The sequence below is a fragment of the Grammomys surdaster genome, unplaced genomic scaffold (genome assembly GCF_004785775.1).
Source record: "Grammomys surdaster isolate TR1022 unplaced genomic scaffold, NIH_TR_1.0 170, whole genome shotgun sequence".
In the NCBI taxonomy this organism is placed as follows: domain Eukaryota; kingdom Metazoa; phylum Chordata; class Mammalia; order Rodentia; family Muridae; genus Grammomys; species Grammomys surdaster.
The window spans coordinates 8,883,883-8,911,291 of record NW_021604618.1 but is presented as its reverse complement, the minus strand read 5'-3'; the positions used below and the strand labels follow the sequence as shown (position 1 = coordinate 8,911,291).

The 27,409-nt window shown below is 43.7% G+C and overlaps 1 protein-coding gene across 1 annotated transcript; it reads left to right on the top strand.

The window, feature by feature from the left end:
* Nucleotides 1–782: 782 nt before the first annotated feature.
* Tcp11l1 (t-complex 11 like 1) lies at nt 783–26,518 on the top strand. Its single transcript, XM_028766978.1, has 9 exons — nt 783–969; nt 7,173–7,305; nt 8,634–8,754; nt 9,775–9,995; nt 13,679–13,815; nt 15,467–15,663; nt 19,309–19,490; nt 22,218–22,390; nt 24,515–26,518. The coding sequence occupies exons 1-9, from the start codon at nt 807–809 to the stop codon at nt 24,715–24,717; spliced, it is 1,530 nt and encodes a 509-aa protein (XP_028622811.1). The 5' UTR covers nt 783–806; the 3' UTR covers nt 24,718–26,518.
* Nucleotides 26,519–27,409: the final 891 nt, after the last annotated feature.

The window sequence follows — 27,409 nt, the reverse complement described above, 5'->3', positions numbered from 1 at the left end:
CACCGTGCATAGGCGTGGAAGCCAGAGACTGGCTTTGAGCATCTTACAGGCATGATGTGGCACCTGGATTTTCAGTGGATACTAGGATCTGAACTCGGGTCCTCACGCTTTTATATAGCAAGGACTTTGCCTCCTGAGTCATCTCCCCAATCTCCCCTCCCAGTTACTTTTATCCACACGATAGGACTAGGAATCCATCCATCTCAGTACAGCATTGGAAGGTGGTTAGAAGCATGGTTTCCAAAATGTTGAGTTGTTTGTTTTTAATTAGTGACCCCAGGCCTTAAGCTGTTCCTTCCTTCACCTGCCAAGTGCTGGGATTACAAGAGTTTGACCAGGCCCAGCTTTCCAGTAAGTTTTCCTATAAGCTCTTGGCCACAGAAGTAAAGATGGGTGGGTGGAGCATTTATGTAGGTCCAGTGTTTATGAATTGGAGGCAGAACAGTTGTGAGTTCAAGGCCAGAGCATAGAGAACTAAAGGACAGTAGGGGCTGTGTAGTGGAGTACTGTCTTTAAATAAAGATTTAAGATTGAGTCACCACTCCTTTTGATTAAAGCAGAAGTAGGTGGTTTAAGTCCTTTTTCAGTTTAAGCACCCAACTTGTGACATGTACTCAGGAGTGGAACACGTTATTCCAGCTATGTTCATGACTTACAGATGTGTTTGGCTAAGTGTGTTCAATCACTGAGGAAGACTAAAAGTGAATTAAACCTTAGCAAGTCTGTTTGCTAAGTCAGTGACACTGGATGAACATGTTTGGCTCATTGTCTTTCTTTCCTAGGAAAGTAAACAGACTTAACTGAGGATGTCTGAAAACCTTGACAAGTCCCATGTAGACGAAGCAGGAGAGTCAAAGTTGGCTGCTTCTGAGCAAGCCCGGGAAGGTGCTCTGGGGTGTTCTGATGAAACCTTACAGAAAAAAGTGACGTCGGACTCACCTAGTCCCCAAAGAGTGGGAAGACCTCACTGTAAGCAAATCTGACTTTGATTAAAAGCACTACCATTGTTGCTTTCAAATGTGGCTTCCTTGTGCCTGTGGCTCTTAACTAAGTTCTTGTAGTCAGACAAGATTGCCAATACTTAGAATTGACAATAGCAGGAGTTTCCCAACTGTCAGCCTAGTTGCTGGTAGGTTTACAATTGTATGAGAAGTTAAAATTTTAGAACAGTGAGGCTCTCTGGCCTCAGAGGCATTCCACTTTGTCTGAAGTAGTCTAAGAAACAGGAGGATAGAGGGAAACTATCTTTAACAATGAAAAGTCTGAGACTCCTTTGAGCCAGGACTATCTATGCTTTGGAGGTTAAGAGAAAAATGAGTGAGTTTCCCACACCTTAAACCCATTTCCCCAGGCCTTGGTTCCCACGGGCAGAGGGGATTCAGTTGCTGAGTGAGAGTGGAGGAAAGGCGGCAAGCTCTGCCATGAATTGCCTTATGTCTTTTATTAAGAACAAGTAAACTTTTTGAAGTGAATCCAAAAATGCAGGTCTCTAGAAGGGAGTGTCACAGTCTAAGAATGTCTGTGTTGATGTTATCAAACTGAAAATGAATAGTTGTTCTGCAGATTGGGAAGAAGGACAAATATTTTGAGGTTTTGGGGTGTGTTTCTAAAATAGTCAAAGCCATTCCTAAATAATTTCTCAGTCAACATAGTGTTCTTATAGCACATATATACAAATGTACCTATTAGTTCATGGTCACATGGACTGATAAGCTGGCACGAATAGTTCCCAGGGAAGCCCGCTGTAGTAATATTACCTGATTGGTGTGCATCTATGACTTACTGTCTCTAGTGTGTGTAGTTAGGGAGATGGGAGATGATTTCCCATCATGTTAAATGAGGCATTCTACCTCCTAGAGTAGTTGTGACTATGAAAGGAATTCATGTAAAGCATTGAGAACAGTGCTTAGAAGCAGTAAGTCTTCCATAGACATCGGTGGCTGTCTCTACTACTAGTATTACATCATCGGCTGTATGGTATAATGGTTTGACTTGCCAAAGGCCTGCTCTGGCTGGGAGTGAGCTTAGGTGGAATGGAGCTGGGTGAAGGCTAAAGCCTGACGATCCTTGGCCTTGTAATTTTACTGTTGTGCTTTAATAAGCGCTGGTTTCCTTTCTTTTTTGCTTAAGGACCTCTCACTGGCCAGGCTAAAGGATTGGAACTGAGTAACTCTTTGTGAACCAGAGAGAAGGAAGGAAATTAAAATCTTATACACAGGCAATATGCACTTACACACACACACACACACAGACACACACACACACACACACTCAGGTCAGGCCTGACCACCTGTTTTACCAACTCCACACGTGTTAATGCATACTACAAACACTTACCTATACCTACTCATGCCTGTATACATTTGGTGGATGGAGCAAGAGCTCCCATGAGCAAGTTCAAATAAGCAGGTGCCAACATAGGAAAAACTCATTTATTCTGGATGAAAAAAAAGCTCCAACTTTTATTGTTCAGAAAAAGAAAATAAACCTTTTATTTAAAAAAAAAAAACCAACCTTTTTATTGCTGAATCAAAGAGCTTCTCCCTTATTCTCATTCTAAATTCTTATACTTTCTTGGGAGACTTGATTACACGGTTTCCCAATATCTTTACATTCCATAAGTTTATAGCAAGTTTAAGACACTAATTCAAGTCATGAATTGATGAGGAGTTTCAGCAGAAATATTTACATGTGTTTCTATTAAGACTAATACTTGCCCAGGCAGTGGTGGTGCATGCCTTTAGTCCCAGCACTTGGGAGGCAGAGGCAGGTGGATTTCTGAATTCATGGCCAACCTAGTCTACAGAGTGAGTTCCAGGACAGCCAGGGGTACACAGAGAATCCCTGTCTCGAAAAAACAAAAACAACAACAACAAAAAAGGCTAATACTTGGCTAAACATTATCTGTTACTAACTCTGTAAGTTCATAAAAAGTTTAAAACAATAATTCTTATGTCATAAGTTAGCATGGTTTTGTCAAAAAGCAAATCATTTGCCTTGTGTCTCATTTGTTTTGAAGTTTTGTATAGATAAATTAGTCAATATTTTATTTTCTGTCCTTGCATCTACAATAAATTGTCCATTTTATGACCTTTACTTATCCGACAGCTAATCTAGAAGGAATGTTTTCCCTGATCGTAAATTTGTTCCAAATCTGCTTTCTTAGGCTTTGCAGAATTCTAATTGCAGCTTTCATCCTATAGAGGGCTCAAAAGTACTTCTATAAACCTAGGAATTCTATAGAGTCATTATTAGGAATTATGAAATCATCAATTTGTCTACACAGCATTACTGCATAATAGTATATCTTCATTGATCTGCAGAAAATCTGCCCAATAAGTTGGGCTAATGTCCAGGAATCACTAGACTGTAATAATGATAGGAAAGGTATATCAGTAGCAGGAATCAATCCTGAGAAGAGATCTAGATGAAGACCCTGCAATTCAGTGTTTACCCATTGCAGCCATGCAAAAGGACGGCCCCAGAAAACTTACTTGCATGCCTTTAACCTTTCCTAGATGGCTCCTGACAGGGACTGAGTGCTTGTAGTGTGGATGCTGTCGTTTGAGTCTGAAATGTCCTCCATAGGTCTGTGTGTTAAGAGCTGGGATCCAGCTACGGCACTGTGAGGAGGGGAGGGTCATTGGAAACTGCTCTTTGAGGGAATTGGGGTCCCCACCCACTTCTTTATTCTCATTTTCTGTCTTGGCTGAACTGAGCAACTTTTTCAGTTATATGGACCCTGCCATTATGTGCAGCTAGCCACAAACCCAAAAGGAAGGGTCCAGTAGATCAGAGGCTAGAAATTCCAAACCTGTAAGCCAGCTTCCCACTCCAAATGGTTTTTGAGATCCAGCCTCATGTAGCCCAGGCTGGCCTCAAATTCTCTCTGTACCTAAGGATAACCTTGAACTTGAAGCTTCATCATGTCTCCATTTTCAAAGTACTTGGTTACAACAGCCCTGTACTACCATGCCCAGCTCCCGGCTTGTATGTGTGTGTGTGTGTGTATGTATGTATGTATGCATGTATGTGTGTATATATATATATATTAATTATTATTTTTTTTGAGCCAAGTTCTCACTCCATAGACTAGGCTGGCCTTTGCAGGTTTGATGCAAACTCAGTAGTCTAACTGCCTTAGCCTCTGAGTGCTGTGATGACTGGTGTAAGCTACCACACCCAACAACTTTTTCTCTTGTGTTGATTTATCTCCAGTATTCCTGAGAGCAGTAGAAAACTAACAGAGACTGCTAACATGGTTTTTATTTACTGCAGTTTCTTTATTTTCTTCTGCAGGATTTTTGGTTTATGTTTTCAGTTATTCTGGTAAAGATGGACTAGGGATTTGCTTTTTGTCATTCTGTCAATATTGGCATGGCTCTAAATTATGTGAAGCTAGTGTTAGGTTATGTTATTTAAAAATGTATGTGGTCATGTCTAAGGCAAGAGTATTTTTCTCAAGTTTTCAAGGAGCCAGAAGCTGCTAAAAAAGACCCAGGTTTCACTTCTAGCTCTTATGTTGGGTTACTGACAACTGCTTATAACTCCAGCTCCAGGAAATTCAATGTTTTTTCTTCTCTTTGGATACCAGCACTCAAATGCATATAGATATATCTACACACACACAATTCTTTTAAAAATTATTTTTTAAATTGATGTTTGAACCAAGCAATGGTGGCACATGCCTTTAATCCCATCACTCAGGAGGCAGAGGCAAGTGGATCTCTTGAGTTCAAGGTCAGCATGGTCTACAGAGAGAGTTGTAGGACAACCAGGGCCACACAGAGAAACCCTGTCTCGAAACAGTTGATGTTTGAGTTTCACTGAAAAGTAATTGAAATTTAGATTGGGATTAGGTTAAAATTTCTAACAATTTCTTAAAGGACTCTAAATGTGTTTCTGTCATTTTTACTACATATAGATATATAAAGCAATGTTCTTGGTATAGACAGTTACAAAATCACAATGTTGTTCATCTTTGAAAAACAATGAAGATACTATTATGTACTTCAGTATCAACTATTCAGCCAAGAGTTAATTACTTATATAAAACATTTTAATAAGCATATCTATCTTATCAGCATGCAAATTCTCTCTCTCTCTCTCTCTTTCTCTTTCTCTCCCCAAAACATGGTTTCTCTGTATAACTTTTTTTTTACATTTTATTTATTTTTTTAATTGGATGTTTTATTTACATTTCATATGTTGTCCCCTTACCCCATCCCCCTCTGTATAACTTTAGTAGTCCTGAAACTCACTCTGTAGACCTGGCTGGCCTTTAATCTACAGAGATTTGCCAGCCTCTATCTCCCAAGTTCCGAGATTAAAGTCATGTACCAATGACACCAGCTGAGTGTCGTTCTTTATGTTTGTTTGTTTTTGAGAGAGAGTTTTTCTGTGTGCCCCTACTTGTCCTGGAACTCATTCTGTAGACCTTTGATCTCAGAGATCTGCCTGCCTCTGCCACCTGAGTGCCGGGATTAAAGGCCTGGACCACCACCACCTGGCTGTTGTTGTTTTGTATATGCATGTCTTGTTTTAGAAATGTTAAACTGAGTAGTGGTGGTACATGCCTTTAATCCCAGCACTTAGGAGATAGAGACAGGCAGATCTCTGTGAGTTCAAGGATAGCCTGGTCTACAAAGCAAGTTTCAGGACAACCAAAGCTATAAAGAGAAACCTTGTCTCAGAAAACCAGAAAAGAAATATTTTATTAAAATATTATGCTTGAAAAAAAAAATACTGTGCTTGCCCACTGACTACATATATAGACGCATGAGTGTGTCAGTCTCTCTATGTGTGTTTGTATTTGAGTCTATTTCTGAATTCTTTGTCAATCTATATGTCTATATATGTAAAACCTTATAGTCTTGATAATTAGCTTGCAGAAAGTCTTGAAATCACCATAGATCTTCTAGCTGCCTTTGTACAGTAGTCTTGGCTCTCTGGGTCTTTTGCATTTCCATATAAATTTTAGAATCAATTGGGAAATTTCAAAAAAGTCTGCTGGGATTTTGGTTAGAATATATTTAGAAATGTTAAACTGAGTAGTGGTGGTACATGCCTTTAATCCTGGCACTTGGGAGATAGAGACAGGCAGATCTCTGTGAGTTCAAGGAAAGCCTGGTCTACAAAGCAAGTTTCAGGACAACCAAAGCTATACAGAGAAACCTTGACTTAAGTCAATATATTGACTTAGAGGAAATTGACATCTCTATTATATCAAGAATTGAAAAAAAATATTACGTAGGTTTTATTTTAGATATTTGTTATATCTTACCAATATGAATGACATTAATTTTATTTTTATTTTGCATTAGTATTTTCTGAAAATGCTGAGCATTTTTTTGAGAATGAATACTTCTACAACTACAAATGATTTCTTTTTTTAAACGGGATATGGCCCACTGTTAGATTTGATTCCCCTTTCAGTGGCAGTGAGGATCAAAGGAAGCAAACACAGTTGGAAGGAAATGTAATTTTTTTTTTCACCTGGAAACTTTTCATCTGTTAAACCCTGTACAAAACAGTGGCATTGTTTATCTGTCTTTTAAATTTTATTTATTTATTTACATCCCAAACACTGCTCCCACCCTCACCTCGTTACCTGTTTTTAAGGTGAGACCTTATATATAAAACCCAGGCTGGCCTTGAACTTCTGATTCTACTGCCTCTACGTTTCCTAATTCCAGAATTGTAAATCAGTGACTCCTCCTCCTCCTGCTCTTCTTCCTCCTCCTTTTCTTCTTCCTGCTCTTCTTCTTCTTCTTCCTCCTCTTCTTCCTCATCCTCCTCTTCTTCCTCCTCTTCTTTGTCCTCCTGCTAGTACTTTTTTGCTTGTTTCTGAGAGGATTTCTCTGCGTAGCCTTGGCTGTCCTGCAACTAGCTCTAGCCTTGAACTCACAGAGATTTACTTGCCTTTGCCTCCTGAGTATTGGGATTGAAGGCATGCTTCATTAAGCTAACTTTTTATTTATTTTCCATTGAGCAATCTTAGTGGGAATCATGTTTTGTGTGTTATATAAATGCGTGTTACTTTTAGGATTCTAGGTGAAAGGCAACTAAGACAAAGCTAGGTCTGTTGTTTGAAATGCTGGGGTAGAGTTCTCCCTGCAGCGGCCATCGCTGGCCTTAACCTAACAGACTTCTTACACTGCTTTCTGTTACAGCAAGTCCTCCTCGGCTTGTCACTGTAGAGGAACTTCTAGAAACAGCAAAAGGAGTCACCAACATGGCTCTAGCCCATGAAATTGTGGTAAATGGAGACTTCCGGATTAATGCTGTTGAATTACCCGAAGGCAGGTGCGTGTGTGGACTTGTGTTCTAGAGCATTTCCCAGTTCTGGGAATGGCTTTTCACTCGGTGCCAGTGTGTTTACATTCTTTCTTTTGTATATCAATGTTTAAAATATTTCTTGGTCTGGAGTGACTGTTGTGATCATGGGTCTGAAAGCCACGTGTCCTCAGGATAAGTAAGGGCTCTGGGGTCTTTGATGCCAGCTTTTCTCTATTAGGACATAGTCGCTACTTTCTGTTTTCAGTGTTGTCAGTGCACTGGTTCACTTCTGTTGACTGTGGCATCCTACCCTTGTCATCTAATTCCCATCCTTTGTGAAGGCAGGGAAGCCACGGGAGGTGGCACGTGTCCATAATCCCAACACTTGAGAAGTAGAGGCAGGAGGATCAGTTCAAGGCCATCCTCAACTCTGTATAGGTTAGAAGCCAGCAAGGCTACAGTGAGCCCTGTGTCAAAAACCAAGAGAACGAGACAAACGATGAAGGCTGGAGGGACGGCTCAGTAGTTAAGGGTTCTCACTGCTGCTGCAAGAGGGCTTGAGTACACTTCCAGGCACCTGTGCTGGACAGTGTACAGTCATCTGTAACTCCATTTCCACAGAGATCCATTGCCTCTGGCTCTGTAGGCACCTGTGTTCACATATGTGTATCATAGGAACTTGCTGAAGTCAGAGAAATGAAAAATTACCTACTCTGAATTCTCTAGCCTTTCAGAAATTTAAAATTTGTGTGTGAGTGTTTTTTCTGCATGTATTTATGTACATCATGTGCATGTGTGGTGTCCACCAGGTCAGAAGACAGTGTTGGATCTCCTGGACCTAGAGTTATGGATAATTGCGAGCCACCTTGTGGGTGCTGAGAAGTAAATCCACATCTGCTGCTGAGGCATCGCTCCAGCACTCCAGCCTTTTCTTTATGGCATTGTGGTGTGCTAATCACTGGATTCATGTTGGCTACTAAGTGAGGTGAAAGCCACTTTTCTTAAGAGGCAGAGTTGCTGGGCGGTGGTAGCGGATGCCTTTAATCCCAGCAGTTGGGAGGCAGAGGCAGGCAGATTTCTGAGTTCGAGGCCAGCCTGGTCTACAGACTGAGTTCCAGGACAGCCAGGGCTATGCAGAGAAACCCTGTCTCAAAAAAACAAAAAATAAAACAAAACAAAAAAAAAAAGAGGCAGAGAAAATAGTGTGTCATCAGCTTATGTCTGCTACACATTTCCTTGGTTCCTATGGTTTTAAAGATTTGTTACTTTACAGCCATAGAATTTATGATTTTGAAAGTGATTTTAAACACAGACATATATAATATTTGTTTTTTAATTTTTCCTGTTGTCTTTAGCTTGGAGAAGAGAGTAAAGGAGATTGTACATAAAGCATTCTGGGATTGCTTGAGTGTCCAGCTAAGTGAAGACCCCCCAACATATGACCATGCCATCAAACTTGTAGGAGAGGTCAAGGAGGTAAGACTAAGAATTAGTGGTGCCTAGGGAATATTCTTTTTTTTTTTTTTAAGATTTATTTATTTTATTTATGAATATATTGTAGCTGTCTTCAGACACACCAGAAGAGGGCATCCAATCTCATTACGGATGGTTGTGAGCCACCATGTGGTTGCTGGGATTTGAACTCAGGACCTCTGGAAAAGCAGTCAGTTCTCTTAACCGCTGAGCCATCTCTCCAGCCCCCAGGAATATTCATTGTTACTATGAATATAATAACAGTTACATAGTTATAGAAAACTAAAGAAATGGAGTGCCCCAAAGTTAAATGATTTGAAGGAATTTGAATTGAGTACTTGACTCAGCCACTGCTGCCCTTTAAAGTCTTTTTTTTTTCAACCAAGCCACGATAACCAGAAGGTTCTACTTTTGTACAACAACAACAACAAAAAAAACGTTCGTATTGCTTAGAGACTACAAAACTTGCATCATGAAATAGAGTATTTATAAATTTCTAGTAAGTAACATTAAACTTATATTAACCAAAAAGTAATTACACCTTGGGGTAGAAAAGGCTGGAGATGCAAGGACTTTTCTGCAGTGACTTTAACCTTTACACTGAAGAATTGTTACCTGGGAAAGTTAGAATCAGTGGTTGGCTCACAGGCTTCCATAGCAACTGACCGTTCCTTTGCTTCTCATTGATCAGTTTTAGACAAACATGGTAATGCTGACCAGGATCCTAGCACTTGGGAAGCTGGATAGCTAGCTTGTGGACAGCACATCGAGACCCTGTCCCAAAGAACAAGCACCAAGCAATAAACTTCTTGCATCCAGGAGATTGCTAGAATACAAACAAAGCTTAAATAGCTATTTTAAATGATTCATGTGCATGTTTGTAGATTTGTTAAACAAGAGGCTGAAATATGGGCGTTATAATAGCAGTTGGTGATCCTTTTTGAATAGTAATAAATCCTTCATGTATAATTAAAATGATTCCTGACTGAGAATCTGATTAAACTTAGCTATGCTCTCTTGTAGACTCTGTTATCTTTCTTGCTGCCTGGTCACACGAGACTAAGAAACCAGATAACAGAAGTCTTGGATCTGGAACTGATAAAACAAGAAGCGGAGAATGGGGCCCTAGACATTTCCAAGCTGGCAGAATTCATTATTGGCATGATGGGGATATTGTGTGCACCTGCTCGAGATGAGGAGGTTAAAAAACTAAAGGACATTAAGGAAATAGTGCCTCTTTTCAGGTATGGAATGTGTCCATCACAATACTTCTAGTTGAAAACCAATTGCAGATTTACATTTCCTGAAGCCTAGGAACTCAGTCATTTTAAAAGTGTTTCTGAAACAAACATCTAAAACACAGAAATGTAGAAGTTTTATCACTAACTGCCACTGTTTTTGTAGCACTAAGAGGCTACGGTAGGATCTTGAGTTCAAATCCTGTTTGGGGCACATAGTGAAATACTGTCTTTAAAAATTAATGAGAAGCCGGGCGGTGGTGGCGCCCGCCTTTAATCCCAGCACTTGGGAAGCAGAGGCAGGTGGATTTCTGAGTTCAAGGCCAGCCTGGTCTATAGAGTGAGTTCCAGGACAGCCAGAGCTACACAGAGAAAAACTTTGTCTCGGAAAATCAAAAAAAAAAAAGATGAATGAGGGCTGGAGAGATGGTTCGGTGGTTAAGAGTGTTGGGCTGCTCTGCTGGAGGACCCAGGTTCAATTCCCAGCAACACATGGCAGTTCACAACTATCTATAACTCCAGTACTCCAGTTCAGGGGATCTGACACCCTCATACAGACATACGTGTAGGCAAAATCCCAATGCATATAAAATAATCATTTGAGTATGGCTGAACTGAATGAATAAGTAAAACAAACAAGAGAGACAGAAGTGCTTCTTAGTTCCAGCTGCTTGTGGCTGTGATGATTTACGTCGTTCAGTCTGTTGACTTTTTATAAGAGATCCGGGCTTTTGAAAACACCCCGTGAGCATGTTTGGGGTTACTCTAAATCAGCAGCTGCCCATGGGTAGCTTCCCTGTGGGTAGTCTTAGAGAACCGATGGGAGTGTTTGCAGTAGAGATGGCATGCCTCTGAGGATCTGTTAGCTGGACAGAATAGTGGGGGACAGGCTCCCGTGACCCTGTGCGAAGGCTGTGGTTCTAAAGGGCCATGGACCTGTGAGCACATTTGATCCTAGCCCTGCTTTTGTGCAGGGCCATAGCTACACCTGAACCTCGGGTTCTTAACTGCCTCCTGCAGGTGGACACTTAGTCCATAGTCATGGTGTAGGCCAGACAGGATGGAAGGCAGTCTCAGAAGCAGGTCAGGGGTTTGTCCTTTGGGGACAGAGTATGAGCTAGCAATTATGTCACTGAACTAGAGCATAAAATAATTCTTAAAACCGAAACTGGGATAAGCAGGAAGAAGAAAGGAGAAAAGTTAAGTTGTGTTTTGTTTTGTTTGAGACAGTGTCTCTCTGTGTACCTTTGGCTGTTCTGGAATACCACCTGTAGACCAGGCTGGTTTTGAACTTCCAAAGATCCTCCTTCTGCCTTCATAGTGCTTGGATTATATGTATGAGCCCCTCATTCTTTGCTTAGAAAATGAATTAACCTATGTAAGCATGAAGATGAAGGCGCTCCAGCTCAGGTCGAGATCTCTGTCCTTCCTCAGTCTGCCAGGAGGGCTGGCCTGAGAACCAAGGAACAAGTTCTAGGCTGGAAAGGCAGTGTCAAGATTAGGATGTTTAAAAAAACACCTTAAAATTTTGCAGTCTTTCAAGCCATTAGTTAAGAGTTTGTTGTACTTTTTAGAAAAGATTTTTGTTTTTAGTTGTATGTGTGTCTGTCTGTCTGAGTATGTGCATAGGAGTGCTGATGCCTCAGTCTCTTTAAAATGCTCAGTCTCTAAAATCCCCAAATCTCTTTCAAAGACTCAATCTCTCAACTGTTGGATGTTATAAAAATCATAATTAAATTAAATACTTCAAGAGGGAAGAGCCAGCATAGTCACAAACAGATCAAAGCAAAACCAAACTGCAACTGTATAAATCTCTCAATGTCTAGTGTTTGGGATTTGCTCCTGATATTTTGGGCTCCTCCAAAGGGCCTGAGCCATCTGCCCTATACAATACACAGAGCTTGTCTTCTAGGTGCAGGCTGGCTCCACTCTACCATGGCTGCTGCTGTTCTTGGTGGTTGTTCCATGGTATTGGCATCTCCAAAATGCTGGGGTCCTCTGCAGCTGGGATGGACATTGACCAGTAGCCTCTCCTGGGCTCTCATGATGCACAACCTCAGCTTTCCTTATGTCTCCTTCAGTCCTGTGGCTTCTACTGCTGTTCTGGCTCTACCTTCACCAGTGGCCTCTCCTGGCCCCTCCCAGTCCCAAGCCTCAGTTGCTTTCCTTGATCCCTTCACGCCGTGATCAAGTTCAACCTGTCATCTCTTCACAGTACCAAATTCAGCTGCTAGTATGAGGGACAATATTGGTCACCTGGAGAACACAGCTTCTGTGTACTGACTCTGTTGAAACATTTCCCAGAAGATTTCACCTTAGTGGTGTTGGTTTCTTTTCTTTTTTTTTCTTTTTTTTTGGGGGGGGGGGTTTCAAGACAGGGTTTCTCTGTGTAGTCCTGGCTGTCCTGGAACTCACTCTGTAGACCAGGCTGGCCTCAAACTCGTGATGTTGATTTCTTAATCACCACAAATTTCTTAGCTCTAGCAACCCAGCATCAATTGTCCCAGTAATGCAAAGGTTTTACTTCAGTGTTTCTGGTCTCTTGTTAATCACAGCTGATTCTTCACCCCTGGCTAACCAGAACCACAGATTGTCAACTCAAAGTAGCAAACAGCCTTGATAGTGTCATTAAGTAACTCTCCAACTTCCCTCTGGAACGTCACAGGCCGGGCCTCCATCATCTGCATTGCTCTCAACAGCTTCCAAGCTCCCACAGAAAAGTGCACTGAGCTTTGAACACTCAATGGTGTTTCTAGCCCAAAGTTCCAAAGTCTTTCCACAGTTCTCCCCAAATATGGTCAGGTCTGTCACAGCGATACTCCAGGATCCTAGTACCAGTTTGTCTTAGGGTTCCTATTGCTGTGGTGAGACACTATGACCAGAAGCAACTTGAGAAGGAAAGGGTTATTTTATTCACAGTTCCATATGACAGTTCATCATGCAAAGCAGCGAGGGCCAGGACCTGGAGGTAGGAGCTGATGCAGAGGCTCTGGAGGAGTTGCTTTGCTTAGCCTGCTTTTTATTTTTATTTTTATTTTTATTTTTATTTTTAAGCCTACTTTTGTATAGAACCCAAGACTATCATCAGCCCAGGGATGGCACTTTCCACAGTGGTCTGGGACCTCACCCATCAATCACTATCTAAGAAAGTGCCCTACAGACTTGCCCACTGCCCAATCTCATGTAGGCATTTTCTCAACTGAGGCTCCCTCTTTTCTGATGACTCTAACTTGTGTCAAGTTGACATAAAACTAGCCAGCACAGGTACTCTGAAAGAGCAGGAAGTGCTGTTAACCACTGAGCCATCTCTCCAGTCCCCCAAATTCATTTTCTTTTTTTTTTCTTTTTCTTTTTTTTAAAAGATTTTTATTTATTTATTTATTATATGTTAAGTACACTGTAGCTGTCTTCAGACACCCATATGAGAGTATCAGATCTCATTGTAGATGGTTGTGAGCCACCATGTGGTTGCTGGGATTTGAACTCATGACCTCTAGGAGAGCAGTCAGTGCTCTTAACCGCTGAGCCATCTCACCAGCCCCCAAATTCATTTTCTTAATCCATTTTTCTCATGGTTTCCCAGATTGCTTTTGCTGTCCCTTCTAAGATGAAACACATATCTCTTTTCCTTTAAACTATGCTTACGTCATGACTGCCTGCTTCTACATTTTTTTCTCTTTTTTTTTCAGGGCAATATTTTCTGTGTTGGACCTAATGAAAGTGGACATGGCCAACTTTGCTATCAGTAGCATCAGGCCACACCTCATGCAGCAGTCAGTCGAATATGAGAGGAAGAAGTTTCAGGAAGTGTTGGAGAAGCAGCCGAGTGAGTAGCTCTGTTTTTCATCGTTTGGCTTCTGTCTTGTAACCCATGACATAAAAGCCAGTGACTGTGTGGAACCCGAGGCAGGAATGTGTGGAAGGAGTGTGCTCTGAGGAAGGAGAAGCATGGATGCTGTCAAGCATCAAAAACAAAATAACGAGAAATGAACTCAGCCGACAAGCAAGAGCTATGTGGGCAGGACTTGAGAGTAAAAATGGACAGAATGAAGATTACTAGATTAAATTTCTATTTTTCCCCAAGGAAAACATCAGTTTCAGCTAAATTATATTTCAGGTCTTGCTCTTTGTCCTTGGTGACAAATCTCTGTTAGTTGCTGGGAATTGAACTCAGGATCTCTGGAAGAGCAGTCTCTTAACCACTGAGCCATCTCTCCAACCCAGAAAAGGGCATTTTTTACAAGCCTCATGTGACTTCAGGTAAACAACTGACTGAGTCTAGTACAGTTCTGTTTATAGGATACTTTCAGATGCAGTGTGTGTTGGATTTCATGTAGCACAGCTTTGCTGATGAGATGAAAATGGCAGCCTGTATAGATCTTGTTGCCTGACCCGGTTGGTTAACTCAGTAGCTACAGACGTTAATTCCTGTAGCCTTATCTTGGAAGTTAGGGGCCAGGAGGAATGGAAAGAGAGGAGAGTAGAAGTAGCGGGAGAAGACTGGCTGACACACTTCAGTCTGTCCGGGGCCATGGTCTTCTAGGCTAAAGAGCATGGCAGAGTCAGGTGCCAGAAGCTCAGCTGCCATGGGAGAGTCATTGCTGCATAGGAGCCTACCTAGAGTCATCACAGTCTAGTACTTGTCCACCATTTCAAGGTTTCCAGAGCCTGAATGCCACAGAGAAAGGCTGTCTCTAGAAGGCTAAAGGCAGGATGAGCCCATGTATATCAGCAGACAGGACCAAAGTGAGAACTTTGTGAAGAGGACAGAGTTGCATCGTTTGCACCAGGGAGGAGCTGACAGGAGCTGTAAGCCCAGCTCCTGCTTGGTTTGAAGGAGGCTTCCTCCAGGGCTGCACCTCTCCCAAGAAGCACTTACTCAGAATGTGGAGGACACTGGTGTTCTGATAGGTACCAGTGTATTACTCAACTTAGGAAAGCAGAGAGAGCATAGAGGCCACTGAGAGACATCTGAGGGCCCCACTGACATGCTCCCCCTGAGGTGAGTTACCCCAGAAACAAGGCTGTGTGTAAACCTAATATGTAAGCCCTCAGTGTAAATGCTGTGCTATACAAAGGGACTCCAGCTGGTGTCATGTCCTGTTTGTCTGCGAGCCAGAAGTTTTACCATCCCATTGAGCCAAAGTCAACGTGGGCTTCCAGCCACATTGAATGTGGTCACTACTAGAGAAAAGAGTATGTAGGAAGGATGCAGGCAAGGAGGGATGGAAAGGCCAGGCCCTTGCTCTGTCAGCTGAGGCAGGTGTCACGCATTTCTTTACAGTAGGAGTCTCTTGTTCAGATTTGTCTGAGGCCACGAAGCTAGCGATGAGCAGTATGGTGATGTGCAGTCAGTTCTGCGGGTTCCAGAGTTCACTCTCTACTCTGAGTTTTGTTGTAGAAACACTCTTCATTAAGGTAATTTTAAAAAGTGTCCCTGCAGATGTCAGGGTGATGAGTGTAGCCCTGCTTTCCAGACTCCCTGGACTTTGTCACCCAGTGGCTGGAGGAGGCCTCAAATGACTTGTTGACTCAGAAGTACAGACATGCCCTGCCAGCTGGAGGAGCTGCTGCTGGCTCTGGGGATGCTCCACTGCTGACCCCTATTTCTGTCCAGAATTATGCCTACTTGAAGCTTCTGAAATGGGACCACTTCCAGAGACCGTTCCCTGAGGTAGGTGCTGCTGGCACTTTAACCACTCACACCTTGTCTCAAGTTGCTCAGGTTTTTTTTTGTTTCGTTTTGTTTGTTTGTTTGTTTGTTTTTTGTTTTTGAAAGAATTTTGTTATTCTGATACAAATCACATACCAAAAATGTCTTCACTTGAACTGTAACTACTATTAATTTTCCGCGTATAAAGTAGTGGTTTTCAGAGTGACATTTCCTATGTTGTCCTTTGCTCATCCTCACCCGTATTACTGTTCCTTCTCTTTCTCTCTTCTGATTGGCTTTACATTTGTTTATGAGCCTTCGTTTTCTTCTCTGTCTCTCTCCCTCTCTTTCTCTGTGTATGTGTACATTCTACATATGAGAAAATATGAAATGTGATCTTTCTTTCCCCTGCCCTCATTCTCTCTCGTTCTCCTCCCTTTGTGTTTTTGAGACAGGGGCTTTCCATGTACCCTTGGCTGTCCTGGAGCTTGCTATGTATTCCTGGCTAGTCTTTTTTGTTTGTTTGTCTGTTTGTTTGTTTTTTGTCAGGGTTTCTTTGTGTAGTCCTGGCTGTCCTGGAACTCACTCTGTAGACCCGGCTGGCCTCAAACTCAGAAATTCACCTGCCTCTGCCTCCCAAGTGTTGGGACTAAAGGCGTGCACCACCACCGCACACTGCCCGGCTGCCAAGCCATTTTCTTAAGTTACTTCTCCAGCACCATTGCTGTCTGCTCCTTGCCATAATGATACAGACTAACTCTCCAAAAGTATAAGCAAGTCCCCAGTTAAATGCTTTCTTTTGTAAGAATTGCCTTGGTTGTGGGGTGTCTTCACAGCAATAGAACAGCGACTGTACTGGCTGCTTTTATGTGTTAACTTGACACAAGCTGGAGTTATCACAGAGAAAGGAGCCTCAGTTGAGGAAATGCGTCCATGAGATCCAGCTGTAAAACATTTTCTCAATTGGTGATCAAGGGGGGAGGTCCCATTGTGGGTGGTGCCATCCTGGGGCTGGTAGTCTTGGGTTCTATAAGAAAGCAAGCTGAGCAAGCCAGGGGAATCAAGCCAGTAAGTAACATCCCTCCATGGCCTCTGCATCAGCTCCTGCTTCCTGACCTGCTTGAGTTCCAGTCCTGACTTCCTTTGGTGATGAACAGCAATGTGGAAGTGTAAGCTGAATAAACCCTTTCCTCCCCAACTTGCTTCTTGGTCATGATGTTTGTGCAGGAATAGGAACCCTGACTAAGACAATAATTTCCTATCCCTCATGGCTCTTGACAACTACCATTTTACTGCAAGTGTACAGATTTAATAACTCTGGGAGTTTAATTTTTATCTTTCTGTTTGTTTTGACTTTTTTCTGACAGGGTCTTCTGTAGCCCAGATTGGCCTTGAACTTCCAGTCTTAGCCTTCCAAATGCTATGATGACAGGCCCAGCCTGTCCAGGTGCTTTGTGTCCATGGAATCATGCCACGTTTATCCTTTTGTGCCTGGCCTACTTACGATGTCTTCTAGGCTCATCGTGTCAGCCTCCCACTGTGTGGACACAGCTCATTCCCTTCCCAGCTGTGACTGGCCGCGTACTGTGTGGACATGTAGCATCAACTCTATAGCTTGTATCATGGGTTGCAGTTTCTGGGTAGACCCCAGGCACACCACTTTGAGAAACTGCTCCCCTGTTCTCACAGCCCCACCAGCAGTGTGAAGTGCCTCCTGTCTGTACTACTGAACTTTTTATACTGTTTTTATTCAATTTGTCATGATTTAAAAAAAAAAAAGGTGTTACATACCTTTAATCTCTGAGTTCAAGTCCAGCCTGGTCTACAGAACAAATTCCAGGACAGCTAGGGCTACATGGAGAAACCCTGTCTTGAAAAACCATAAAACCAAAACCAAAAAAACTGATTTTTTGCTTCACAGCTTGTTCTCCAAAAACTCCTGCCACTCCCACAGAGAGCATTATAATAAGCAGGTCTAGCTGCAAGAACCATTCAAGAAGGTGACTAATGAGGGGTTCCCCACTTGTCTGGCAGAAACCGGTCTAGTGTGTGGCTTCCTCTGTCATCTCTGAGGGCACTTGTTCCTTTTTCCAGCTTTAGACCTACAGCTTCTGTAAATGTCTTTGTCATGGTCCCCATGTTTCATTTTAAGAGCTGTAAGCTTCCCTTCTTGCCTGAGTTCCCTGTTGGTACTAAAGGGGACCTAAAGGTGGTATTGGCTTGTTGGAAAGCGTGACTCTGGGTAGTGCCATAAGAGCTTCTGGAGGGAAGTTCTCGACCTGACATTTCTTACAATTGGGAAGATGGCATTTTTTTACTGGGACTGCACATCTGTTACTGGCAATCAGCTGCAGAGATCTTCTGCATCCTGAAGTCAAGTCCTGTTAACGTTAAGTGACAAGTGACATTGTGCCCACATGAGCAGTGAGATAAAATGGAAGCTGTTAATGAAGAAGGACCTCAGTCTTCTGAGAAGTCTGGGCTTTGACTCCCATTTTCTGGTTATTGTTTTCAACACTGTAGCCCAATCTCAAACTCTGGTTGATCCTCCTGCCTCAATGTTTCAGGGTTACAAACATAGACCACATCTAGCTTTTTACAGCAGGTTCCTCTCTCTCTCTCTCTCTCTCTCTCTCTCTCTCTCTCTCTCTCTCTCTCCTTATTTTATGTGAGTACACAGTCACTCTCTTCAGACACACCAGAAGAGGGCATCAGATCCCATTATAGATGGTTGTGAGCCATCATGTGGTGGTTGCTGGGAATTGAACTCAGGACCTCTGGAAGAATAGTCAGTACTTTTAACTGCTGAGGCATCTCTCCAGTCCCCACCAAAGAGCTTCTTAAAGCTTGTTTGATGAACCTGTGAAAACTCAGATCTGGGCCAGGCATGGTGGTGCACACTTTTAACCCCAGTGCTCTGAAGGCAGAGGTAGGTAGATCTCTGTGAGTTTGAGGCCAGCCTAGTCTACAGAGTGAGTTCTAGGACAGCCACAGCTATATGGTGAGATCCTGTCCCCAAGCCTACCTACCACCAAAAGAATACAAAAACCTCTGAACTGAATCATCTTTTTGACCTTGTTGCTCTTCCCTCATCTCCTCTGCAGTCTCTGGTAGGCAGGCCCAGTTCTTGGCGCTTCTTCATGCTATGTGTATGAGGATGAATAATTGTTGGCTCTGCTTCACGATTTTCCCATCTATCAGCATAGGTGACTTCCTGGTTTGTGGGGGTTAAAGATGAGGTCTCAGGTCTTGGATGTTTCCCTTTCAAATCTGGGACAGTCAGTTCTGGACACATAGGAAGTCATCGGCCACCCTAGCTCCATCTTCTTACCCTTCCTTCCTGCTTCTGTGCCTCTCACTGATGGAGTAGTGGCATTCAGTTATTCCTCTGCTGGTCGGGTTTCTTCATCCTTCAAGAGGCTGTTCAAAGAGAACTCCCTTTTTGTATAGTGTCAGAGAGTAAAGGCACTTGCCTGAGGTCATGGTCCTGTGAAATCTTGGGTTTATTGCCATACCTGTCTCAGCTAATGCGTGGTGCTGTTCCAGCTCTGAAAGGAATCCAGCAAATCTCAAAGGGCGCCTCAAAGCAGGTGGAGGTGTGGCTCTACTGTCCTCTGCTGGCCAGCTTGAATTTCTGCTCAGCAGTGCCATGTGTGTTTATTGCAGACAGTTTTGATGGACCAGTCTCGTTTCCAAGAGCTCCAGCTGCAGTTGGAGCAGCTAGCCATCCTGGGGGCTGTGCTGCTGGTCACATTCAGTACCGCTGCACCTGGAATTTCTGGGCATGCCGACTTTGCTGAGAAGCTCAAGATGATGGTGAAGATTCTGCTAACAGACATGCATCTGCCGTAAGTGGCTGGGGCCCTACAGTGGATGGACTTGTAGTGGACAGTGGGAGTTTCCCAGTGTAAGGCCACTAGGAGATTAGAGAAGACTTTGCCAACCTGAAGTTTATTTATGCCTGTCAAGTCCGAGTTACAGGTAACTATAGACTTAACAAGGCTCCAGGATTGTGGTTTTCAAATGTCTGTGCTCAGAGCCCACAGTGAGCAAACTGGCTGTGACCAGAACATTCTAACACAAATAGAACCTAAGTTTACCTATGTTTAACCTGTTTTCTAACTTAATCTTACTAACAAATCACCACACTGACTTGCTCTCCCTACCAACTGCAGTAAAAACCATGTTCTTAGAGAAACCAGTGGAACGTAGACCCTGGGCCCAGGACAGCCAGTTGCTTCCAGTTCCCAGGGGCTCTTGGAAGATAAAGATCAGAGAAGAAACAAACCCTACCCCTCAGGGCACGCCCATAACATTAACTTCCTGCCCCTTGCACATACCTTATAGACATGTTGTATCTGCCATTTTTCTCATGTATCAAACTTAATATTGTGAAATCTCTAGCAGGTGCTCCCTCAACAAAACCAGTACGTGACTCCCATTCTTCACAACAAGTACGGTGGGTTTGAATAGTTGAGTAAGCCCTGTGTCTGACATGGCCCAGTGCAGAGACTCTAACATCTGTCTTAGAGTTTCTGTTGCTGGGAAGAGACAGCATGGCTAGAGCACCTTTTTTTTTTTTTTTTTTTTTTTTTTTTTTTTTTTTTTTGAGGCAGGGTTTCTCTGTGTAGTCCTGGCAGTCCTAGAACTCACTCTGTAGACCAGGCTGGCCTTGAACTGACTCCTGAGTGATTAAAGGCTTGTGCCGCCATGGCACTGCCTGGTGATCACAGAAACTCTTATAAAGGAGCTCATTTAACTGGGGCTAGTTTACAGTTCAGAGATTTAGGCCATTATTGCCAAGGCAGAAAGCATGGTAACACACAAGCAGACATGGTGCTGGGGAGAAACCAAGAGTTCTCTGTCTGAGAAGCAGGAAGAGAGAGAGCCACTGGCCTTGACTTGGGCGTTTGCAACCCCAAAGCACAGCAACAAGGCTATACCTCCTCTTTTTTTTTTTTTTTTTTTTTTTGGTTTTTCGAGGCAGGGTTTCTCTGTGTAGCCCTGGCTGTCCTGGAACTCACTCTGTAGACCAGGCTGGCCTCGAACTCAGAAATCCGCCTCCCAAGTGCTGGGATTAAAGGCATGTGCCACCTAATGCCACCCCCTAAAGCACTATGAGTCTGCAGGGGCCATTTTTTTTTTAAAGATTTATTTATTGTATATGAATACACTGTAGCTGTCTTCAGATACACCCCAGAAGAAGACATTGGATCTTATTACAGATGGTTGTGAGCCACCATGTGGTTGCTAGGAATTGAATTCAGGACCTCTGGAAGAACAATCAGTGCTCTTAACCACTGAGCCATCTCTCCAGCCCCTTGTGGGGGCCATTCTTATTCAGACCACCACATCATCCTTACAGCAGGAAGAGCTTATACTGCTAAGCTTGTCCAGTGTGTGTGTGGTCAGTGCCATGTGGAGCGTTTTCCCATGTTGTGACAAGCAGGCTGAGGACACTGCCGGTCTGAGGCCTACCCCAATGCTGTTGCTCAGGTGGAACTGTACCCTCTATTTCAATGCCCACTTCTAGGGAGCCCTGGCTGCTCTGGGGCACAGCAGTGTGGTACCCGCAGTGAGGCCTGGGACTTGCTCCTTTTGTTTCCACAAGTGCTATAGTTCAGAGGTCTACACCTGGAAGACTGTTACTTTGCCATTACATGTAGTATATAGTCATTAAATAGTAGCTGTGAGTAAAAGAGTCAAGAAGAAAACATTCTCACAGCAGCCCCACCACAGGAGGCTGTCCGCAGGTGCTCCCACAGGTGCTCCCAAGGAATCAAGGATATTTGTTTTCTTCTTTGGATTTTTTCCTTCTAAAAATAGCTAGTGTAAGTTGTGATCCCAGTACCTGAAAGGTAAAAACAGGAGGACCAGAAATTCACAGCTAGCCTTGGCTATCTTCTGTCTCAAAACAAAACAAAGCAGCTGCAGAGGGCTGAGGATATGCCTCAGCTGGCAAAGTGCTCACCATGGATGAGGTTTGGGGCTTAATCTCCAGCATGGTAAAAGAAAGAAAATGAAGATACAAAAGGATGTTCAATGAATAGGTTTCCCCGTCCTGTCCCACAGCTTCCAAATCTCGGGTTTGTGTGTATCCTCTGGAGGTGTTGGAGGTGCTGGATGATCGTTAGAAGTTGGTTGTAAGCTTATTCATTGTATAGGCATCAGCTTTGTGCTTCGAGGCTTGGGGCTGTAGCTTTGTTGGCAGAGTGCATGACTACCATGTATGTGCCTAACATGCTCGGAGCCCTCGTCCCCAGCACTGTAAAAACTGACATGGTAGCTCACAGCTCTAATCTTGGGAAGTAGAGGCAGGAACAACAGAAGTTCAAGGTTTTCTTCAGCTGTAGAGTATAAGTTCTTGACCAGCCTGGGCTCTATGAGACCCTGTCCACAACAGACAGACAACCACTTTGGTACGATTAGAAAGGAATAGAAATTAGGAAGGTATGAGAGCCTAGGCGGTGAGGGAGCCACAGGTCCCACACACTTGGTGCTGTCATCCTTGTCAAGACAGGGCCAGGGCTTACATCCTTTGGTCTCCTTGCTCCCTCTTCTCCTCTCTGTTCTAGATCCTTCCATCTGGAGGACGCCTTGACTTCCATTGGGGAGAAAGTGTGCCTGGAGGTGAGCAGCTGCCTCTCCCTGTGTGGATCCTCCCCATTCTCCATCCATAAGGAGACTGTGCTCAAGGGCCAGATTCAGGCCCTCGCCAGTCCTGACGACCCCATTCGCAGGATCATGGGTACGTTTAGGGAACATTCTCTCAGAGGGTATCTTATTTACTTCCTGTTGCTGTGGTGAAATACAATGACCAAAAGCAAATTGAGGAGGAAGGGGGTTTGTTTTATCTTAGAATTGTCAGGTCATCCTCTGTCACTGAGGAATTCGAGGCAAGAACTGGAGCCTGCTTTCTTATATAAGATCACCTTCCAGGGTGGCACCACTCAAGGTAGCTGGGGTTCCCATATCAATACTTTTTTAAGAAAGTAGCCAGGTGTGGTAAACACACCTTTAATCCCAGCACCTGGGAAGCAGAGGCAGGCAATCTCTGAATTTGATTCTCTTGGTACAGGGAGGCCCATGACAGCCAAGGTTATACAGAGAAACCCTCTCTTGGAAAAGAAAAAGAAAAGGCAATGTCTCACAGACCTGTCTCCATCTGATGGAGGCAGTTTCTCAATTGAGGTTCCTTTTCCAAGATGGCTTTAGCTTGTGTAAATAACAATAAAAATGCAGTAACCAGGACAGAGGGCTGGAGGACAGGCCCTCAAAAGAAAACGGAGCTGGGCATGTAGTGCCATCCTTTAACCAGCAGTCAGGAGACAGAGGCGAGAGGAGCTCTGTGAGTTCCAGGCCAGCCAGAGACCCACAGTGAGACCCTGTCTTAAACCAGGCAATGACAGCAGCAGCAGTACACTCTGAGAGGGTTTGATGGAGTGTGAGCAGCTTTTGAGTGCTGCTGTGTTAGGAGAGGGTTCGAGCCCCGCCAGTGCGGTGGAGCTGATCTTCAGTATCTCAGAAATCCTGACTCCAGTGTCACAGACCTTGACTCAGATCCTGTTACTAAGTAATTTATACAAAATGAATACTCTCGATTTTTAAAAATTAAGACAGTTTTTTTTTTTAAGCTTGGCTTATCCCAGCCCTGCACTAGCTAGCCACAGCTTAACTGTGGGTCACTGAGAAGGAGGCTTCTTTGAATCAGAGATTTATATCCCCCAAGGAAGGCCTCCATGCTGCCGATTGTCTTGTCGTCATCTTGTTTGGTTTTGAGACAGGGTTTCCCTGTGTAGCCCTGGCTGTCCTGGAATTCTGTAGACCAGGCTGGCCTGGAACTCACAGATCTGCCTGCCTCTGCCTCCTGAGTGAGTGTGGCACCACCGCCTGGCTTTGTCATAGTTACAGACAGCAGTTCTGGGTGGGAATGACACAGACCTCTGGTTCTGGGGAGCTTCCAGCTCTAGGAACTTCAGGAGAACCAGATCCCTGAAGAATGGAGAAGTGTAGGACTCAGCTGTCAGTGCGTGTGTGTGTGTGTTATGGGTTCTTATGTTTGTACTTGAGAGGGTACCCCAGTACAAGAGGTGAGGCAGGCAATTTGAAAAGTTCATTTAATCAATATAAATGCTTCCCAAATGGAGTGGACTGAAAGGTATCAACCAAGTAGAACAAGACCACAGATGCCTCCTGTGGTCTCCCATTGTGAGCATCAAAGGAAGCCTGTGTTCAGTCATGACAGACAGTAGAAGTTAGCAGGACAAGATTCATCTTCCTTCATCCCTCCTTTCTTTTCCTTCTCCTTCCTTCTAATATTTTAAGTTCTGAAATTGAATCCAGAGTCATGCACTCCACCACAGAGCTACATATTCCACCCTTTTTACTTTTTTGAACATAATTTCTAAGACTTTGTGTATTTATTGAGACAAGGTCTCTATGTAGGTCTGGCTGGTCTTGAACTCATGGAGATGTGTCTATCTCTGCTGGGATAAAAGGCATGTATTTGTGTGTGTGTGTGTGTGTGTGTGTGTACAGGGATTCCAGTGTTCTTAAGGCTGAACCATGTCTCCAGTTCCACCCCCAATTTTGAGCTTGTTCTTGCTTTGCTTTCTTTGTCCGTGTGTGCCCTGTGGCAGTGGCCAGTGTTGGCCTCAGTGGCCTGATGCTCTTCAGAGCAGAGCATGCTGCTGCTGCAGACTCCTTGTGTGCATATGTGTTCCCCAAAGAAGTGCAAAGCTCTATGGATCTGATCTGGGAGTGACCAGGAAAGACTTCCCTGAGAAAGTGATGACTCACTTAACCAAAACCTAATCAGACATGTATAAAGTCACTCTGAAGAGACAACCCTGATTATTCCCTTTTGCCACAGAGTCCCGAATTTTGACCTTCTTGGAGACATACCTTGCCTCTGGTCATCAGAAGCTCTTGCCTACAGTGCCTGGCGGACTGGGACCCATTCAGAAAGAGCTGGAAGAAGTTGCTGTGAAGTTTGTGCGCCTGGTCAACTATAACAAGATGGTATTCTGTCCTTACTACGATGCAATACTCAGTAAGCTCCTCCTCCGCTCCTGAGTGCGCGGCTGCCACGGCACGTGCTCGGCTCAGAACCCCTTCGCAGTGCGTGGAGAATGGATGTGGTACATTCCTGTTTAATAGCGCTGATTCCACGGGGACTGAAGAATGCACTGAATTCTGTTTTGATGACTGTATTTACGAGTGCAAGTTTACAAACCTAAGAAGCTTTTGTTCTCTTGAGTCTATATGAGCACAGAGCTTTCAACAATTGGCTGCCTCTGTCTCTGCTCCTGCTTCATCAGGTTGGAGGAGCGCCTCTCCCAAGAAACCTGAGACAGTTGTCTCTTTTTCAGATGCTCTGTGCTCACAGTCATAAGCCAAGACTTGTCCTCCTGTCCCGTTTACAGCCTTCCTCCCACTACTCTTCTGTGGGTGCTTTATGACAGGGCTGTCTATAGTCTTACAGTGTCCTCGCCGGCTCCTTCCCACTCCGTCCATTTAATGCTTCTTGAGTCTGGCTTAACAGTGTTCCAGAGTCCCTTTGTTCTACAGCAGAGTTACTTAATAATTTATTTTATATTATTATTGAAACAGCATCTCTATATATATTCCCCTTGCTGGTGTGGAACTTGCTTATGTAAAACAGGCTGTCCTCAGACTTTCATCAGTCTTCCTGCCTCTGCCTCACAAATTCTAGGATTACAGGCCTTTGCCACCATACCCAATGGGTAGAACCTGATTGTTTTGTTAGCTTGGGATGTAGTACAGTGGCCAGTGATTGCCTGCACAAGGCCCTGAGATTGATCTCTCGCATCTAAACAATGAGAGATGTACATGCACACACATGTGCCTGGTATTGAGAAGCCATAAGCCCCTGGAGCTTCAGTTACTTTTAAAAGGTAGAACTGTTTGTGCCTAGGAACTCAGGAACAGCTTAGGTAGCAGAGACTCCAACTTAAAAGAACAAGAACAGAGTCGGGTGTGGTGGTGCACACCTTTAGTCCCAATACTTGGAAGGTAGAGGGAGGTGGATCTCTGAGTTCAAGACCAGTTTGGTCTATAGAATGAATTCCAGGACAGCTAGGGATACACAGAGAAACCCCCGTCTCACAAAGCAAAACAGAAATGCTGCTGTTCTTTCTACAGAAGTACTCCTGAGCCTTCAGAGGCAGGTAAAGCTTATGAAGCCAGGCATGGTGACATATGCTATAGCTGGCCTTTGCTACTTTGTGGGTTCTTCTGTTTCCCACCCTTTATCCTCTCCTCTGAGTCTCCTCCTAACACTGGATAAGAGAGAAAGAAGCATGGGGGGGAGTGTCGCTGAATTTAATTTCTTTCTTTTTTTAGTAGACTGTGGCTACTAACAGACCACAACTGTCCTCCATCCTCCTTTAATGACCAGCAACCACCTACCCCACCTCTTGGTGCCCCGGTGTTTATATACCTTCTGAAAAGTTTCCAGAATTCCAAACATCACACAGTCATAGAAACTAACTTTCGTGAGATAACTTTCCAATTCCTAGAAACTGGGTTGAAGCCTTTTGAAGTGGCCATTTTGAGTGCCAATATTTTTGTGAAATGATAGTTACATCAGCTCCTGTATCCACCAAAACTTCTATTTCAGTATCATTTACTTGCAATTTTAATTTTATCCTCTGATGATTAATAACTGTTTGCCAGAACACATATTTTTCAGTACTTCCAAACCCTCCTGTTCATTCTACTGGAGTGATTTTGCCTTTGATGTAGGGAAGCTAACGCTGAGCAGTCCTGCCACCTGTGTTAAACTGCATCTCTTTTTTACATAGGCCGTGATTTTAACTTCTCCTTTGAAATCTGATCTATAATTCCTGGATGCACAATGGATCTTTGGGAGGTTAAACTGCTCCTTCCCAAGATCCTCTCCCTGATGGCAGAGGACCATAAACTCCAGTAGTTGCTGTGTAACCTTGAGTTTTGGGGAAAGAGGTTTGCCTGTGGCTGTTCTAGAGCAGCTGCCTACAGTGTTGCTCGTTGAATATCTAATGCCCAGTGGAGAGTTTGCTCTGCACGTTGCTACTTGACTGAAATGCTTGTGATTTTTACTGCAGAGCCTTAAGCCAGACCCCTAAGGCTGTTGCCCAACTGTAAGAAATTGCCTTGAATACCTCTTTTGGATCTGCATTTCTGAATCCAGTGGCAGCCTTTGCCACTTGGCTTATACACCCTGGGAAGCCTAGGGCTTCTTTCTGCTTGAGATTTAAGAAAACCATTGCCCCTAGAAACTGCTCGTTCATTTTTCCAGTGCAAAGTACTGTATTTCTCAAAGTTAATGCACTGGCCATTTTGAGATCTGAGGCTTTTGGTTTGGTCACAGTCTCTTTGCAAATGACCACATTTCCCACAATTGAAGCTCACGGCATTTTGATATTGGACACCTCTAGCTATGACTTGATCTATCAACATATGGTACCCATTAGGTCCGTCTCCTTTTTCATCCACATACTCATGCCCATGTCTTTAGTGGTCTAATGTAGCTTTTACTTCTTTTTCCTACTTTGTGTGGGATCTTCGTGGTTCTCCTTTCTCCTAACAATATTCTCTGGCTAGGATCAGCTTCTCTGGCCCACTCTCTCTAGCCCCACTCAGTCTGACTAGGATCAGCTTCTCTGTCCCACTCTCTCTAGCCCCACTCAGTCTGACTAGGATCAGCTTCTCTGTCCCACTCTCTCTAGCCCCACTCGGTCTTCTCTCTTCTGCATCACCTGCC

What these genes read in the sequence shown, in the direction of transcription:
- Tcp11l1 (XM_028766978.1), top strand. Translation starts at nt 807, where the DNA reads ATGTCTGAAAACCTTGACAAGTCCCATGTAGACGAAGCAGGAGAGTCA. An exon ending in AGTGTTGGAGAAGCAGCCGA is followed by an intron (nt 13,816 to 15,466) that starts GTGAGTAGCTCT and finishes CCTGCTTTCCAG; the next exon opens with ACTCCCTGGACTTTGTCACC. An exon ending in CTAACAGACATGCATCTGCC is followed by an intron (nt 19,491 to 22,217) that starts GTAAGTGGCTGG and finishes TCTCTGTTCTAG; the next exon opens with ATCCTTCCATCTGGAGGACG.